This window comes from Oryx dammah, unplaced genomic scaffold (assembly GCF_014754425.2).
Source record: "Oryx dammah isolate SB20612 unplaced genomic scaffold, SCBI_Odam_1.1 HiC_scaffold_4, whole genome shotgun sequence".
In the NCBI taxonomy this organism is placed as follows: Eukaryota; Metazoa; Chordata; class Mammalia; order Artiodactyla; family Bovidae; genus Oryx; species Oryx dammah.
In genome coordinates this window covers 75,216,040-75,231,597 of record NW_024070188.1, presented here as the reverse complement: position 1 = coordinate 75,231,597, position 15,558 = coordinate 75,216,040, and the positions used below count along the sequence as shown (strand labels likewise).

General features: G+C 40.7%; 2 protein-coding genes across 4 annotated transcripts in view; one reads left to right on the top strand and one right to left on the bottom strand.

Moving 5' to 3' along the window:
- Positions 1 to 2,693: 2,693 nt before the first annotated feature.
- Positions 2,694 to 13,992, bottom strand: ARMT1 (acidic residue methyltransferase 1). Its single transcript, XM_040238693.1, has 5 exons — positions 13,828 to 13,992; positions 10,763 to 10,868; positions 10,055 to 10,299; positions 5,148 to 5,313; positions 2,694 to 4,378 (listed from the first exon to the last, which is right to left on the bottom strand). Exons 1-5 carry the CDS (start codon positions 13,866 to 13,868, stop codon positions 3,611 to 3,613), a joined length of 1,326 nt encoding a protein of 441 aa, XP_040094627.1. The 5' UTR covers positions 13,869 to 13,992; the 3' UTR covers positions 2,694 to 3,610.
- Positions 13,993 to 14,265: 273 nt separating this feature from the next.
- Positions 14,266 to 15,558, top strand: part of RMND1 (required for meiotic nuclear division 1 homolog) — a 35,245-nt gene continuing 33,952 nt past the window's right edge. The window contains exon 1 of one of the 3 annotated variants that reach the window (XM_040238688.1): positions 14,266 to 14,411. The gene's annotated coding sequence lies outside the window, so the exon portion shown is untranslated. The remainder of the gene's footprint in view (positions 14,412 to 15,558) is intronic. The other 2 variants (XM_040238691.1, XM_040238690.1) reach the window with 2 other exon arrangements.

Here is a 15,558-nt window from a genome sequence, read left to right as displayed (position 1 = left end):
CCCATTTCATCCTTCAGATTTCAATTTAAATAGCATCACATCAGGGAGATAAGAAAATTACTTCAAAGGCTAGAATTTGTCACCTACCAGCCACTCACTGAACAGCTACCCCATTCTCAGTATTGTGTGTGAGGGGAAACACGGCGGACACAGTCTGTGGCTGCCCCGCAAAAATGTACAACTGATGGAAATAAACATTTTGGAAGCGTCTTCTGTAAGAACAGACTTTTCCTTTCTATATTCTAAAAGGTCTGAGAGCGGGGGAAATGTGACCCAGCAAAGAAAAGCAGGAAGGTAGGAGAACAAGGTCAACAGCGGTCTCTGATGAGATGGCTGAGAGTACACCAGGCTCCGCAGGCAATAGTTCCTTGTAATTTAAAGAGGAGGGGAAGAGGTCAGGGTTCATGGAATATTCAGGTGGCCTCTAGGGGGTGCCAGACTGTCGCTATCGTTCAGCATGACTCCCCAGGGAATCTGGCTTTGAGATTGAATGTAGTTCAAGTTGACCAGAAATAACTTCTCCTTTTCCAGTAAAATTGTGAGAATGTGACTTAGGGCATGGACTTAATAGGAGGCCAAGGAATGTAAATCAAATATTTATGAGTCCCAGATTATTATTGATCATTATGAGTCCCAGGTCATCCTGCTATCCAAAAGTCTTCCATTCCTCTACCAGGAAAAAATTATGACAGAGGGCTTCCCTGGTGGCTCAGAGAAAAAGAATCTGCCTGCAATGCAGGAGACTGAGGTTCACTCTCTGGGTCAGAAAGATCCCGTAAAGAAGGAAATGGCAACCCACTCCAGTATTCTTGCCTAGAGAATACCGTGGACAGAGGAGCCTGGTGGGCTATAGGCCATGGGGCCACAAAGAATCGGACATAACTGAGTGACTGAACACAATATCAATGATTTAAAAACAGGAAAAAAAAATTTTTTTAAACAGTACAAACCTGCTTTTTCTTAGAAATGTAACAAATATGTCTGCTGCTGCTAAGTCACTTCAGTTGTGTCCAACTCTGTGCGACCCCATAGATAGCAGCCCACCAAGCTCCCCCATCCCTGGGATTCTCCAAGCAAGAACACTGGAGTGGGTTGCCATTTCCTTCTCCAATGCATGAAAGTGAAAAGTGAAAGTGAAGTCCTTCAGTCATGCCTGACCCTCAGCGACCCTATGGACTGCAGCCTTCCAGGCTCCTCCGTCCATGGGATTTTCCAGGCGAGAGTACTGGAGTGGGGTGCCATTGCCTCCTCTGAAAAAATATGCCTAGGCATGGAGAAAGCAATACACCAAAATCTTAACAGGAGTACTGGTGGTGGTGAAATAATGTCATCATTTTTCTCATTTTCCCCCTTGCCTTACTCACTTTCTATAACATCAAGGTATCGTATCAAGTATCAAGGTATCATACTATGAATGTCAGACATTGCATGGACACTTTACCAAGGTATAAAGCACGCATGTGTAGAAGTAGTCAGTCTCCTAGACCCCCCAACTCCAACTCAGTCCAGCAAAGTCAAGAGTAGAGGGGAGAAAGTTTTGTGGAGTTAGAGGCTTGAGAACAAGACTCAGTGAGGGCTTGGGCAGAGAGCTATGAGGAAAATGAGCAGGAGAGGGAATTTTAATAAATCTAACTCTGAACTGTATTTTCAATTCACCCTAGGATGTTTTTAAAACCTAAGTAGAGTTTGAACTACATTGGTATTGCCTTTTGCAGTGGGAATTTCTTTTCTAGAAATAAAACTTTGAGGTTGAACAATGTAGATTCTGGCCATTAAAGAGTTCAAAAGGATTACTGCATTTTTATCAAACACCAAAATGCCACCTCAAATTTGAGAGGTGGGTTATCCCAAGAAATCTTGTTCATTTGCTGTTTAATCGAAAAGTAACATAAATCCATGGAGTATGTGTGTGCGTGAGTGCTCCTCTGTACCAATGCAAACACACAGATGCTCAGTTGTGTTTGACTCTGTGACCCCATGGACTGGGGCCTGCCAGGCTTCTCTGTCCACGGAAATTTCCAGGTAAGAATACTGGAATGGGTTGCCACTTCCTGCTCCAGGGGAATCTTCCAGACCCAAGGATCAAACCTGTTTCCTGTCTCCTGCATCAGCAGATGGACTCTACCACTGGCCCATGTGTGGTATAACCACCATTTTCTACCTATTTACCTACCCTTCTTCCACTTTTTTATTGTAATATACCTACAAGATACTGGATCTATGTCTTGCTGAAAAAGTTTTGCATGAAATTTACAGACTGCTTTATCCAGGAGTTACTTCATCCTTAACCAAGGATGTTACTGTTAAGCAATGGAAGCAACTGAAGATGCTATTTCGGGAATGTTTTCCAAGACCACTCAGCTCTTCAGTGGAAAATTCACCCTCAGTTGACCTCAGAGCCTCAGCCTCCTCCTACATGCTCCTCTGTACCTGTGCCAAACACACAGAGGCCAAACTTGCTGGGGCAGAAACAGGTGGGGGGCCAGAAGACTCTAGGCAGAGCCCTGTCTTTTAGGCCGGATGAAAATGGTCTGAAAGGAGATTGCGGTCATGGTGGCATAACTCTGTGAAAATACTAAATCTTAACAGGAATACTTCGGGTGGTGTACTGGGGGTACACTATATAGAGTTCATCTTTAATCTTCCCTTCTTGCCCTTCCCCCACTGAAAGATAAAACCAATGAGATTTTCGATACAATTTACAATTCATTTTATTATTCTGGTGCAAGAAAACATGTCCAGATTTATTTTCAATTTCAGTTGCGAAACAAACTGACCTGAAATTTAGTCTTTAATATAACTGTGATTGCCAATAAATGCACAAGATTATAAAAAGTGAATTAACTCGTTGGTAGTACAAAGTCTATGCAGAAGAATCTTTCCTATCTAATGCATTTTTTTAAGACTGCACAGCAATTCTGTTCATTTAAAACACATGTGTTAAAATAATGTATTTCAGCTGATTATGGATATCACAAACCGAATGTAAAGATATTACATTTCCTCAAGTACTAATTGTTTTATTCTGTTCAATTTTGAGTTTCCAACCACCCTTTCTACAGATCAAAATACAAACGCATACAAATAATAGATATGGAAATGAAAGAAAATCCAGTAACAAAATTAAAAATTATAATAACTTATGAGGTAAGTTTTACTTTCATGTGTTCAGATATCGGTTAAGAAATGCCTCTCTTTACAAAGTATATTTAAGATGTATATTATATTATCACTGAGCCCTTAGAGCCCCAAATCAAGTAAAATTTCATGCCTCCTAGAATATTAAATACCATGCAGCATAGTATTTTTTAAAATGTTAGCTTTTAAAGCAGAATTGACTTCTATTTCTGCCCAATTAAGTTCGTTAAAACCATCTGAAATGATACATTTGACTTGAAATAAGTTACGGAAATTCCAACATCAGTGTTAAGTATCTGTAACCAGTGTAATCCACCTAGCCCCAAAACAATGTAGTGGGGCTAAGCGTTCAAACGAGAAAGCATCGGAGAGTGTATAAATCACCACCGAGAAGCCAAGCTTCCCAGAGCTTTGTTGGGGCTGCCGAGTGTTGGTCAGATCTTTCTACACAACTGAAAGTTCCTACACCAAGTCAGAGTGGACCATCAAACTGAAATACTCCGTATTTCCCAGTGGTCAGCCAGTTGGGCTCAGAAGCTGTGAGCTGTTCACCTTGCCCGGGCTGCAGACCAACCTGAACCTCAGCCTTTAATGTTCTGATGCTGCACAGAGGTGCAGGGTGGAAGCCACTCAATGCCTCGTGAAATGGAATGGTAAATTCCCATCTTCTGTCGCCCGTCAGCTTCCTATAATTCAAGTCACCCTTGAAGAAAATTAAATGAGCCTTTTGTAGTGCAGCATGTAAATCAGGAGCGACCTGAGACATTGCACTGAATTCATGAGGCAGAGTCCAAAATATATGATCGAGGTAAACCCATCTGCCCATTTTAATATGGTCTTCCCAGTCAAACCCACATTGGGACACCCACTTATTATTAGAATGCTTTAGTTGTTTGATTATCCAATTAAAATCGTGAATAGTAGTATCAGAAACAAACCATGGAATCGTTTTCCCATAAAAATGGATCTTAGTTGCCAGTTTAGAGGACAACAAGAAGTCAGCTAATACTAAATCTGTAATAAGTTCAAACCCAGAATTATCCAGAACAATATCCACTCGAGTAACAGATTCTTTTTCTCTTGTTTTCTTGCAATTGTTTAGCAATGACCAAAGATGATCCATGTCGTTCACTAAAATGAAAGGTTTTAGGTCTTCCAACGAATTCATTATATTGGTCTTCTGGGAAATATGTTCTCCACCTGATAGAGACAGATCACACTTATTTCCCCATAGTGAAATCTGAAAAAGAAAAAGCACAATACATGTACCCTTCTTTTGAATAACCAATAAAAAAAACTCTATTATATAGGACATAATGGGAGGAGGGGTTGCTAAAAATGTTCATAAAATTCATTTCTACAAAACTCAATGTAACATGTCCATCCAATCTACATTTTCTCTAATAATGCTGCATAAAGAAGCTGTGGCCTCTACTTTCAAAGTATATCCAGAATCTGGTGACCTGTACCACCTCTGATGCTACCGGCTTGGTCCAGACCTGAGTCGAATCAGTAACAGAGCTACCTGTTTCTACCCTGTGCCTTCAGTCTATTTGCAGAAATAATCCTTGACCTAAGTCATGTTATGTTACTCCTCTGATTAAAACCTTCTAACAGCTTCTGAATTCAGCATGAGTAAAAACCAAAGTCCCTGCCTTTGCTCCAATGCACCCTGGCTTCTATAGGAGTCCCTGCAGCCCCTCTTCTCTCTGCTCCTCATTTCCTGAAGCCTCTTCCCCCGCAGTGTCTCCCTGCTGTTAAATGTATACCAGTTTACTTTTCAACTGTTTAAATAAACAAACAGACTCAGGAGAGTTACATTCTTCTTAGGTCAATATCTGATCTCTCATTAGACAACATGAATATGTAGCCATGGAACATACATCACCATCGGTCAAAGCCAACTTGAGAGTAAAAGTTACTAAAAAATTAGAAATCTGCACATAAATGAACAAAATTTGTCCTTAGAATAATTAGAATATTAGAATAATATAAATTATTATATTTACCTGAAGAACTTTAAAAAATTCATTTTTCAGTTGATTTTCATCTAGGTCTTCAATAGTTTTCCTCAACTCTTGCAGATGAGTACATAAGGTGATGACAGATTCCTGAGATTCAAAGAAATTTTGGTCTTTCAATTCTTTAAATATATCAAAGTCATTGATTGGTGGACTAAAATAGGAAAAAAAAAAGTGAAACATTTCTATAACTCTATACCTTTTTTTAAACATTTGAGTAATTGCAGCTTTTTAAAGGAAAGAGAATAGTAGCAACCCATCCAAAAAACTAGTGGTGATTTTTATTAGGTATAACATAGACAAGTTACACAAAAATAATCAATTTACACTAATTAAATAAAATTAAATTATGCAAGAATAAATACCCAAACTCATTTTAATTAGTTGTCAAATATACTGGAAGTATTAAATAATTATAGGGACTGTATCCATAATTATTTATCCAGTGGATTTTTATGAAAAAGGGGAAAGAGAAACAGAATTTCATGACAATTGCTTTAGTTTAACAAACATTTTTTTGGGTGCTCAATGTGGCTCAGGCTCCAAATACCAAACATATGGATATAAACAGAATAATTGAATACAATATAGTAATTGTAAAGGAGTCAAACACAGAATATTACAGGAATCCAATGACTACTTGCTATAAAGCAGACAGCACTAATGTAAATCTTATTGTAATGACAAGTTTTGATCATTTGAGGCTTCCCTGGTGGCTCAGAGATTAAAGCGTCTGCCTGCAATGCAGGAGACCCAGGTTCAATCCCTGGGTTGGGAAGATCCCCTTGAGAAGGAAATGGCAACCCACTCCAGTGTTCTTGCCTAGGAAATCCCATGGACATAGGAGTCTGGTGGCCTACAGTCCACGGGGTCGCAAAGAGTCAGACACGACTGAGCCACTTCACTTCACTTACTCCCAAGTTGACTTTGACCAATGGTGATGTATGTTCCGTGGCTACATATTCATGTTGTCTAATGAGAGATCAAATAATAATGACCTAAGAAAAATGTAACTCAGAAGGTATACATACTAGCATAACAGACTTTACAGAATCGGATCTTCAAAATTAGCTACTTTTTCCAGGGGTCTCCTACCTTAGGATAAAAGGCAATATGGCAGATGCAATGGGATTAATTAAAATCAAAATCAAAAACATACCAGAATTTACACACCCCAGTGATGGCTGCCTCCCTCCAGTCAGTGAGTCAGCCTGGAAAGCTACACCCTTAGTCCAAGAATGCTGCCATTGTTCACAGCACTTTTGGAATTCCTCTTTGGGGATTTTCCTCAGAACCTGTTATTAAATGTCCTGTCAGCGACGAGTATTTTCATGCTTTGGAGTTAACTTGTTTTTGGAAACAGCCAAAAAGTCATTCACAGCAGTTTCAGTAGAACGAAGCATGTAAATCAAATGGAATAAAACATTTTTCGTCAAAAATGAGGAGTGAGATAATAATGAGACTAATCTCATTTTGATGTTTGTCAACTGGCTCTGAAAGAAGTTTCAAAGAATTAAAAGACTTTTTTAGCAATGGCAGCATTGCTTAAATGAATCAGTCTCTCCACATGAGGTAAAGGGATAAATGTTTTTGGATGCACGGGTTCCACTGCAGTGGTCAGCAAACTGCAGCTTGCAGGCCCTCTCTGGCCCACTACCTGTTCTGTATGATCTGCAAACTCAGAATGGCTTGCACAGTTTTGAAGAGTTGAAAAAAAATTGAAAAAGATTTTGTGATACACGAAATTCAAATTTCAGGGCCCATAACTCTGCTGTTCTATCAGAACACAACCACATTCACTCACGTACTGCCTATGGCTGCTCTGGCACTGCTAAAGCTGAGGCGTCTGAGAGCCTAGAATACTGACTGACTGGCCCTTTACAGAAAAACCTGCAGACCCCTGTTTGGCCTCGTGGCACTGATTGTGGGATTTCCGCTCCCCAACCAGGAACCGAACCTAGGGCCCTGCAGAGGCTTAACCAGTGGACTGCCAGGGAAACCCCTTGAGACTTGCTCCATATACTTTAAGAGAACAAACTCACATAGCTATAAATGATTTCAGAGATCTTAAAGTGTTTGCCGTTTTAGAATCTACTAGAGCTATATATATGTGTACACATTTGACCCAGGGGTTCACCCCTAAGTACATGCGCAACAGAAATACACACAGATGTCCACCAAGAACATGTGTTTGAATGTTTGTGGATCCGAAGGCAGCATGTGGGGGCCTAAAGTTCCGCCTTTTGATCTGACCACTAGGGACACACCATGTTCCAGTAAGAACTGCTGAATACTTAAGAAATATGCACTATTCAGCATGTATATCACACTTTAATAAAAGCTTAACAATGTCTGCCATTTTCTCCGTATTTTCATTTTTCAGTATCTGAAGCATATTTAAATTTTACATATGGCTAAAACTTTGAATCTTAATTTAGATTTGCAGACTATTCAACCACTTAACTCTAAAAAAGCCAAAATATACATCTTGACAAAGAAAATTCAAAATATGTTTCAGTGTAAGGGGCAAAGTCATCAGAAACATAGCTTAAAGCTAACGTGTGCTTTAAGTGTATGTGTGCTAAGTTGCTTCAGTGGTGCCCGACTCTTTTTGATCCTATGGATTATAGTCCACCAGGCTCCTCTGTCCATGGAATTCTCCAGACAAGAATCCTGGAATGGGTTGCCATTTCCTTCTCCAGGGGATCTTCCTGACCCAGGGATTGAACCTTCATCTCTTACAGCTCCTTCATAGGCAGGTGGGTTCTTTACCACTAGTGCCACCTGGGAAGCCCCTATGTGTGCTTTGGGATCCTGTAAAAGCTAGAAGGATAGTCCTTTGGTTACTCTGGACGGGTCACTGACCCAGGATAGGAATTCTTCATATAAGAAACCTAACAAGTTGGATACTTAAAAACTACTTCAAGGTCAGGGATAAATTAGGAGTATGGGATTAACAGATACAACTACTATACATAAAATAGATAAACAACAAGGATATACAGTATAGCACAGGGAACCTATAATGGAAAATAATCGAATACATGTATATACATACACACACACACAGAGAGAGATATATCTGAATCACTCTGCTGTATACCTGAAACTAACACAATATTATAAACCACTATACTTTGATTAAAAAAAAAAAACTACTTCAGTGCTAGTTCCGCTGTAGGACAGCCTTTCTTTGTACTACCTATAACCTGAGTATCAGACAAACACCTAGATCTTCAAATATTTGCCTAAGAGATCCCCTTAGGAGAATTCACACCCCTGACTCACTAATATTCTTGTTCCTGGAACTTCAAGCTAAATGTTGCCTCTATCCCTTTTTTCAAGCTATTCCTGGACCAATGGTTAGCAGCACAAGCTGGGCAGAATCTCCCTGGGGCATGGAAAGAAAAACCAATGTGCAGGCCCCACCACGGACAAATTACACCATTAGGATTTAATATAACAATTTTAAAATCTGCATATTTAAAAACAAACCAAAAAACTTTTGCCCAACTGGGTGACAAGCAGCTGGGTTTGTAAACTTCTGTCCTAGATTTTTCACTCTGAACGGGATCCACCTCCAAAAACAGAAACAGCATTCCTTTTACTTCTCTAACATTTGAATTCCTCCAAGCCTATTCAGGGTGCCACTCAGTGTTTCAACACTTCAGCAGCTTTGTCTGACACATGCCTATTTTCCAGAGTTATGAAACCATCACCCAGAACATCAGACTAACCTTAGTCCTGGAAAGATATCCAAATGCACTACTTGTTTGAGGAGGGGGCTTATCTGACTTACACAGACCAGGCTCCAATACTGGTTCTACCACTCACCATGCAGCCTCGGAAGAGATACTAATCTCTCTGAGCCTCAGTTTCCTCCACTGTAAAATGGAAACCATAAAACCTATATGTCACTGGGTTGCAAAATAACTAGAACTGAGCTGGTATTCAATACATGATGGTGTCTAGTGTTTGCTACTCTTTTGCTTGGGTCTGTGTGCCAGGTAATATGCTATATTTTTAGTGAGTATATTCTGCTTTTAAAGCACAAGACCTAAAACATACTTATTCAGCAAATACTAAAAAAATTGTGACCTTATAACAATTTATAAAGATTAAAACAGAAAAAAAATAGACTCAAGTTTACACACATTTCCCTAAGTAATCTTTTTATTTTACTTTCAGTGCTGGTTTAAGTGCCTTCAAGTATCCTATGCTGTGTTGAAGAATGGATACCAAAGGATTCCCCTTACTCAGCAAATCTGTATTTCTGTAACCTGTGAGCTAAAAGTAGGATCCACATTACATTTTCTTCTGCTCTGTAAGGCAGTTCTCTATCATAATTTTCCTAGGAAAAAATTAATTAGTATAAATAACTCTATAAAAAGTTATTCTGGAACATGTGTTTAACTTTTTGAGTCCTCTTCTAATCTAGCCATTAAAAACAAGAGCGGAAAATTAAGATAGTGCATCAGAACAATGCAGTTCTGTTGACTGTTCAGTTGACTCCTTTTAGCAAATTAATTCTGACATATTATCTATTTTTAAAAACAAAACGTATGCTTACTTTGAATTTTTACATAAATATTTCAAATTAACATTTTTTTGCTTATTAAGAACAATTTGTTGTATTCTTCAAATAAATAAGTTCTTATAAGAACTTTTAATTAGTTCCTACTTCAGATATTCAATCTTAGGTCTATTCTAAGCAAGTGGATAATAACTGCCAATAATCAATTACAACAATAACATTTGCAGAAATATCTAATAGCACCATTAATATCTGCTGAACTGAATTCAGGCTTCATTTGGCTTTTATTTTAAAAATTACCATTTTATAATTTTAAAGAAAGCATAAATTATCTACATTTATTTGATGGTTACAAACTTACCTTTGGATAATTGCTTCGTGAATTCTACGATACATGTAGCATTCTACAAATAGCCATGGTGAGAGAAACCACCTTGGTTTCCCATCACTTTCATTTAAAAGACTCTGTTGATATTCTAGGTACTGATTCCATATGTCAGTATCAACAAACTTTTCAACCAAAGGAACAATCGGTTTATCTGTTTGCAATTCATTCCGCAATTTAGAAAGAAGAGAAATTGCTTTCTTTTCAGCTTCCAGGCCTTTCTGTAAAAACATGGGTGGGGGTGGGGGTTATATTATATATATAACATATATACACACGTGTATGAATAGTGTACACTACAATCAGTTTATATGTAATTATCTTATCTATAACTATAAATATATATAGATATATATACACACACACACATATATAATTCCTCTAGAGTAACAAATTTTTATGGATCTAAATATAAGAAGGAAAAAATAAAACATTTCAAAACTACAATTTATGTCTTTCACAAACATATAAACATTTAAATTTAGAATTCTTAAGTTGAAAAATCAAAGAACACAAACAGATCTCATTTCGACATTATCTTGCCTTACCTAGTCTGCCTTTTTTTTGAGGTTTCATGTTATGAACTTATCTCCAGATGAAATGACCATTACCACATATGGAAAACTGCTTATTGCGTTTGTTAGACTTAACCACAAAAGAATTAAGTGAAAACACAATTCTTACCTCTCCATGTTTCTCAAAAAATTCACTTTTATGTCGATGCAATGTATCAATAGCTTTGGTTAAGATCTGGGGTGATCTGTCTTTAACTGAAAGATATGCAAATGATCTAGAAAAGAGTCACACACACAGCAGATTATTCAGTAGCATTCACACTAGAAGACTGTCATCTTTCAGTTTTTGGAACACCTCATCTAAATTTAAATTTCTTTGCAAACAACTCCTGTAAAGTAAACCAGCATTGCCCAACTTCTGGAGCAACTCAAGAAAATCGGAAAACCTCTCTGAGAGTGTTAGTTGCTCAGTTGTGTCTGATTCTTTGCAACCCCATGGACTGTAAGCTCTGTCCATGGGATCCTCAGGCAAGAATACTGGAGTGGTTAAGCCATTCCCTTCTCCAGGGGATCTTACCTACCCAGGAATCCAACCTGGGTCTCCCGCATTGCGAGCAGATTCTTTACCATCTGAGCCACCAGGGAAGCCTGGAAAATCTCTGGTGTATCATAAAAACCAAGCATGGTTTGTGCCTCAAATCTCAGACTATGCTCTAGAGTGTTTAATCATTCTTATCCTTCTTATTGTATTCCTTTTCTTCTCCTTAACCAGAAACTAGTCTAACAAAGTGGTAAGACAGAAACAGAATCACCCTTAAAGTCAAATAGGCTTTCCTACTAGGTTATTTACTAAATGACCTTTCCTACCTAGAAAGGTGAGGCAATGGATGTAAAACTGCCTGAAACACTTTACAGTGCAGAAATATGTAGGGAAAGACATTTACACCCCTGCTTCTCTTTGTCTAAATTCTCAGCCAACATTAATTCTTTTCAAAGGTTTCTCTTGCCTTCTTTGCTTCCCCAGTAACTCCTTCCATTCTCTCTGACCCTAAGCAAAATTAAGGCAAGTTACCATCTTGCTTTCTAAATCAGAAAATGAGAGATTTTTTAGAAGTGTCAGAGAATGAAGAAAGCTGGAGATGAGGAAAAATCTGAGTATACCTGAATCAAAAATTAAAGATATTCTTGATTTTAGCCATACAAAAATCAAGATTTACAGATTATCATTGTATGTATTATCAGTTTAAAGAAATACATGGTCCAGATAGAAAAAAAATTTAGCACTGTGAAGTTTTTAAATAGAAAACACAAAACAACTTATCAATTCATTTATACTTCAGATCACCAGAAACAATGTAAAAACAAAGACAGTTGGAATACTTCTGCCCAAATCTCCTATGCTAACTTAAATCTGGGATCATCACACTTGTAAAAACTCAAATATCTTACTCCAATTTTCAAAAATAGGATTATATGTCCTGAGTATTTCTTCAAGAGCCTTCCTCAAATGTGAACCATAAAGCTTGAAGGAAAAAAACTGCAAAAATGTTTTCTGATTCTGTGGGTTTTACAGTGAACAGGTTTTAATATGCATGAAATGAAATGAAGTCGCTTCAGTTGTGTCCTACTATTTTCGACCCCATGGACTGTAGCCTGCAAGGCTCTTCTGTCCATGGGATTTTCCAGGCAAGAATACTGGAGCTGGTTGCCATTTCCTTCTCCATTGGATCTTCCACACCCAGGGATCGAACCTAGGTTTCTGACATTGCAGGCAGACTCTTTACCGTCTGAGCCATCAGGGAATAGTAACTGCTCTGATCAGAATTTAACTTTTAACATTTACTACTGCTGCTGCTGCTGCTAAGTCGCTTCAGTCGTGTCCGACTCTGTGCGACCCCAGAGACGGCAGCCCACCAGGCTTCCCGGTCCCTGGGATTCTCCAGGCAAGAACACTGGAGTGGGTTGCCATTTCCTTCTTCAATGCATGAAAGTGAAAAGTGAAAGTGAAGTCGCTCAGTCCTGTCCGACTCTTTGCGACCCCACGGACCGCAGCCCACCAGGCTCCTCCACCCATGGGATTTTCCAAGCAAGAGTACTGGAGTGGGGTGCCATCACCTTCTCCACCCTTCTCCATGGGATCTTCCCAATTCAAACCTGGATCTCCTGCATTGCAGGCGGATTCTTCACCGTCTGAGCCACCAGGGAAACAACTTAACTAGAAAGTATTGCTATTTTTCTAGCTACTAAATTTCCTCACAGGTTTACATCTCCAAGAGTAACGTCTCAGGTCCAGGGACTTGGATGAAGGCAGATATACCTAGGACTTAAAATTTAACGATGCAGACACTCCCTATATTTGCCTGAAGGTGAGTACAAGCTTAAATTCAGGGTCTAAGGTGCTTCTCTGACCTCAATCCATTGCTGGTACGGTCAATTTTTTCCAAGTGTTCTTGTGTTTTGCAATATTTTGCAGTAAGGACACATCTCAAATGTAAACTGGGCCTTCCAATTTTTACTAACAGGTATATTTGTATGCAATCTATGACTTAAAAAAAAAAGACGGTACAGGTACTTATAACGGGATTACAAATTAATCCGATTAGGGATAGGAAGAAACATATTTCCCTATAGATCTCAGATCCCTAACTTTTGCAGAGAGCTTTAAGCATCCCCCTCAAAATGTAGGTTTATTAATTAAATACGGTGAGAGTCACGCGCTGCAACACTTCTGAAAGCGGGCATAACACGCTCATGACAGTCATGCGTGAGTTAAAAAATAATAATAATAAACAGCATCGAACTACTCTAAAGACGCATTAACTGTTCGATACAAATTAATGCAAGGCAACCAATATCCCCGAACCATCACTTGTAGAGAAGTAAGGGTAAACGGGGATTTCCAGTCGGGATTCGCAGTCTGTTCCCGTGTAGGCAGGTAAGAAGCCACGAATCACACCGCAAGAAGGAAACTGCAAAGACAGTCCGAGCCTGGAGCCCGGCGAGCGGCCGCCTAGCCCTCGCCTCCCCGCGAGCCGTTGGAAACCGAGCCGTGGGCCCCGGGGAAGCGGAGCCCAGCGGCGGGCTGGAACTCGCTGGCGGCGGAGGAGCAGGCGCCTCCAGCCCGCCTCCGCTTCCCTCCCCCGGTACCCACAGGTTCCCCACGAGGCCCAGTTTTCCGCTGAGCGGGGAGGAGGAAAAGGAGCCGAGAGAGCGGCGGAGGAAAGCGACACGAACCCTACGTCCCGCGCCGACAGAGACGCCGGAGACCCCGCCATCACCAGATTCAGCGCTCCCGACTCCAACGCCCGAGTCTCACCCGCCGCAGGAGGGGGAGGCGGTGTTCGCGCGAGGGAGGAGCCGAGAAAGCGAGGGAGGGGGGTTTAAAAAACACTTTTGAATAAGGAAACTTTATTTGGTGCCTGTAGAAGAGACAAACAATGGCCGGCTCGAGGACCCGGAGATATCTTCCGGGGACGAAGGCGGGGACAGCTGAGGGCGACGAGAGGAGCGGAATCAGGAAGCCGGCGGAAGGCGGAAGCAAGCCGGGACCGGGACGTCTCAGGGACCAAGGAGCGGCTCGGGTCGCGGCGGCACGGGTCACGTGGTCCTGCGGTCACGTGGAAAGGGCGAATCACGCTCCGCAGGGGGCTGGAGCCCTGTGCGCCTGCGCAGTGCCGGGCGCTTGCTGGTTCGCTGGTCGGGTTTCGGACCCGCTGCGGGGAGCGCGCCGGGCTGCGGCTGCTGCTCGGTCTCTAGTCTGCGGCCGGGCCGCGGAAGCTCTCGCGCTGCGCGCGTCCCTCTTCTCGTCCGGCCGAGAGGTTAGTGCATTGCCTTGTTCTCCGAGCTTGTGTGGTCCCGCACAGCGGTGCCCGCCTTTGCTGCCCGCCGCCCTGAATCTCTTAGGTCACATGTTTCACCGGGACCGAGGAGATCCCCTGCCTGTTACGGTGATCTTTGGTGATCTTTGGTCGATTTAGTTGGGAGTAAAAAGCATTCCATCCATAACACATGTGAATCCTTTTTTTGAGCCAGTGCACAGCGGTAACTGCAAAGATCATTTTGAGCATCTTAAGGAGTTGGAAGGCATGCTCCCAGATTAGCGCCTCTTATCCATTGAATTGTAGCCTAGTTGATACAGTTTTCTTAGTTGGTGTGTTCTTAGAAGTAGGAAATGCATCCAAGAAATTGCATATTTAGGGATGCATGTTTCTGAATATTTCATTCAGAAAATATGAGTTGAATACGTATTGTGTGCTGGGCACTCTGGTCACAGTCGACACAACTGAACAGAAGGCAACTCTTTATCCTCAAGGAGCTTATATGCTACAGGAGAGAGAGACAAAAATCTCCTTTCCTCTTCTGTTTCTTCCCGTTATAGCATTGTGACTACTTACTGTATATTTTGTTGACTATATATTGTAGCATTGTGACTATTTACTGTATATGTTACTGGTTTACCGCATGTATTATCTGACATCCCCACTGTGATGTAAGTTTCAAAAGACAGGGATTTTTGTCTATTTTATTTTCAGCTGTGTTAGCAAGTAGAACAACGTCTAGCACATGGTAGGAACTCAGTTCATAACTTGTGTGAGTTAATTAAGAACAGGAAGTATTGGTAAATGATGTTAAATGCAGTGGAGAAATAGAAAGTGGAGGAAGCTAGTGCTGCTGTCCTTTTTTTCTTCTTCTTCTTCTTTAATGATTCTTTTTGGCTATGCTGGTCTTTGTTTGGGCTCCTCAGCTTCTTTTCCCTGCAGCATGTGGGATCTTAGTTCCCTTACCAGGAACCCAAGTGTCCTGTATTGCAAGATGGATTCTTAACCACTGGACCACCAGAGAATGAAGTGGTCCAGGAAGATGTCACTGCCTAGGAGGCATTTTAGCAGAGGTCTGAAGGAGGTGAGGGAATCAATAGGTTTACAGATACCTGGGAGAAGAGTATAAGGATAGTAAGTGCACAGA

What these genes read in the sequence shown, in the direction of transcription:
- ARMT1 (XM_040238693.1), bottom strand. Translation starts at nt 13,868, where the DNA reads ATGGCGGGGTCTCCGGCGTCTCTGTCGGCGCGGGACGTAGG. An exon ending in CACGAAGCAATTATCCAAAG is followed by an intron (nt 5,314 to 10,054) that starts GTAAGTTTGTAA and finishes TTCCTATTTTAG; the next exon opens with TCCACCAATCAATGACTTTG. An exon ending in AATTTTTTAAAGTTCTTCAG is followed by an intron (nt 4,379 to 5,147) that starts GTAAATATAATA and finishes TTTCTTTTTCAG; the next exon opens with ATTTCACTATGGGGAAATAA.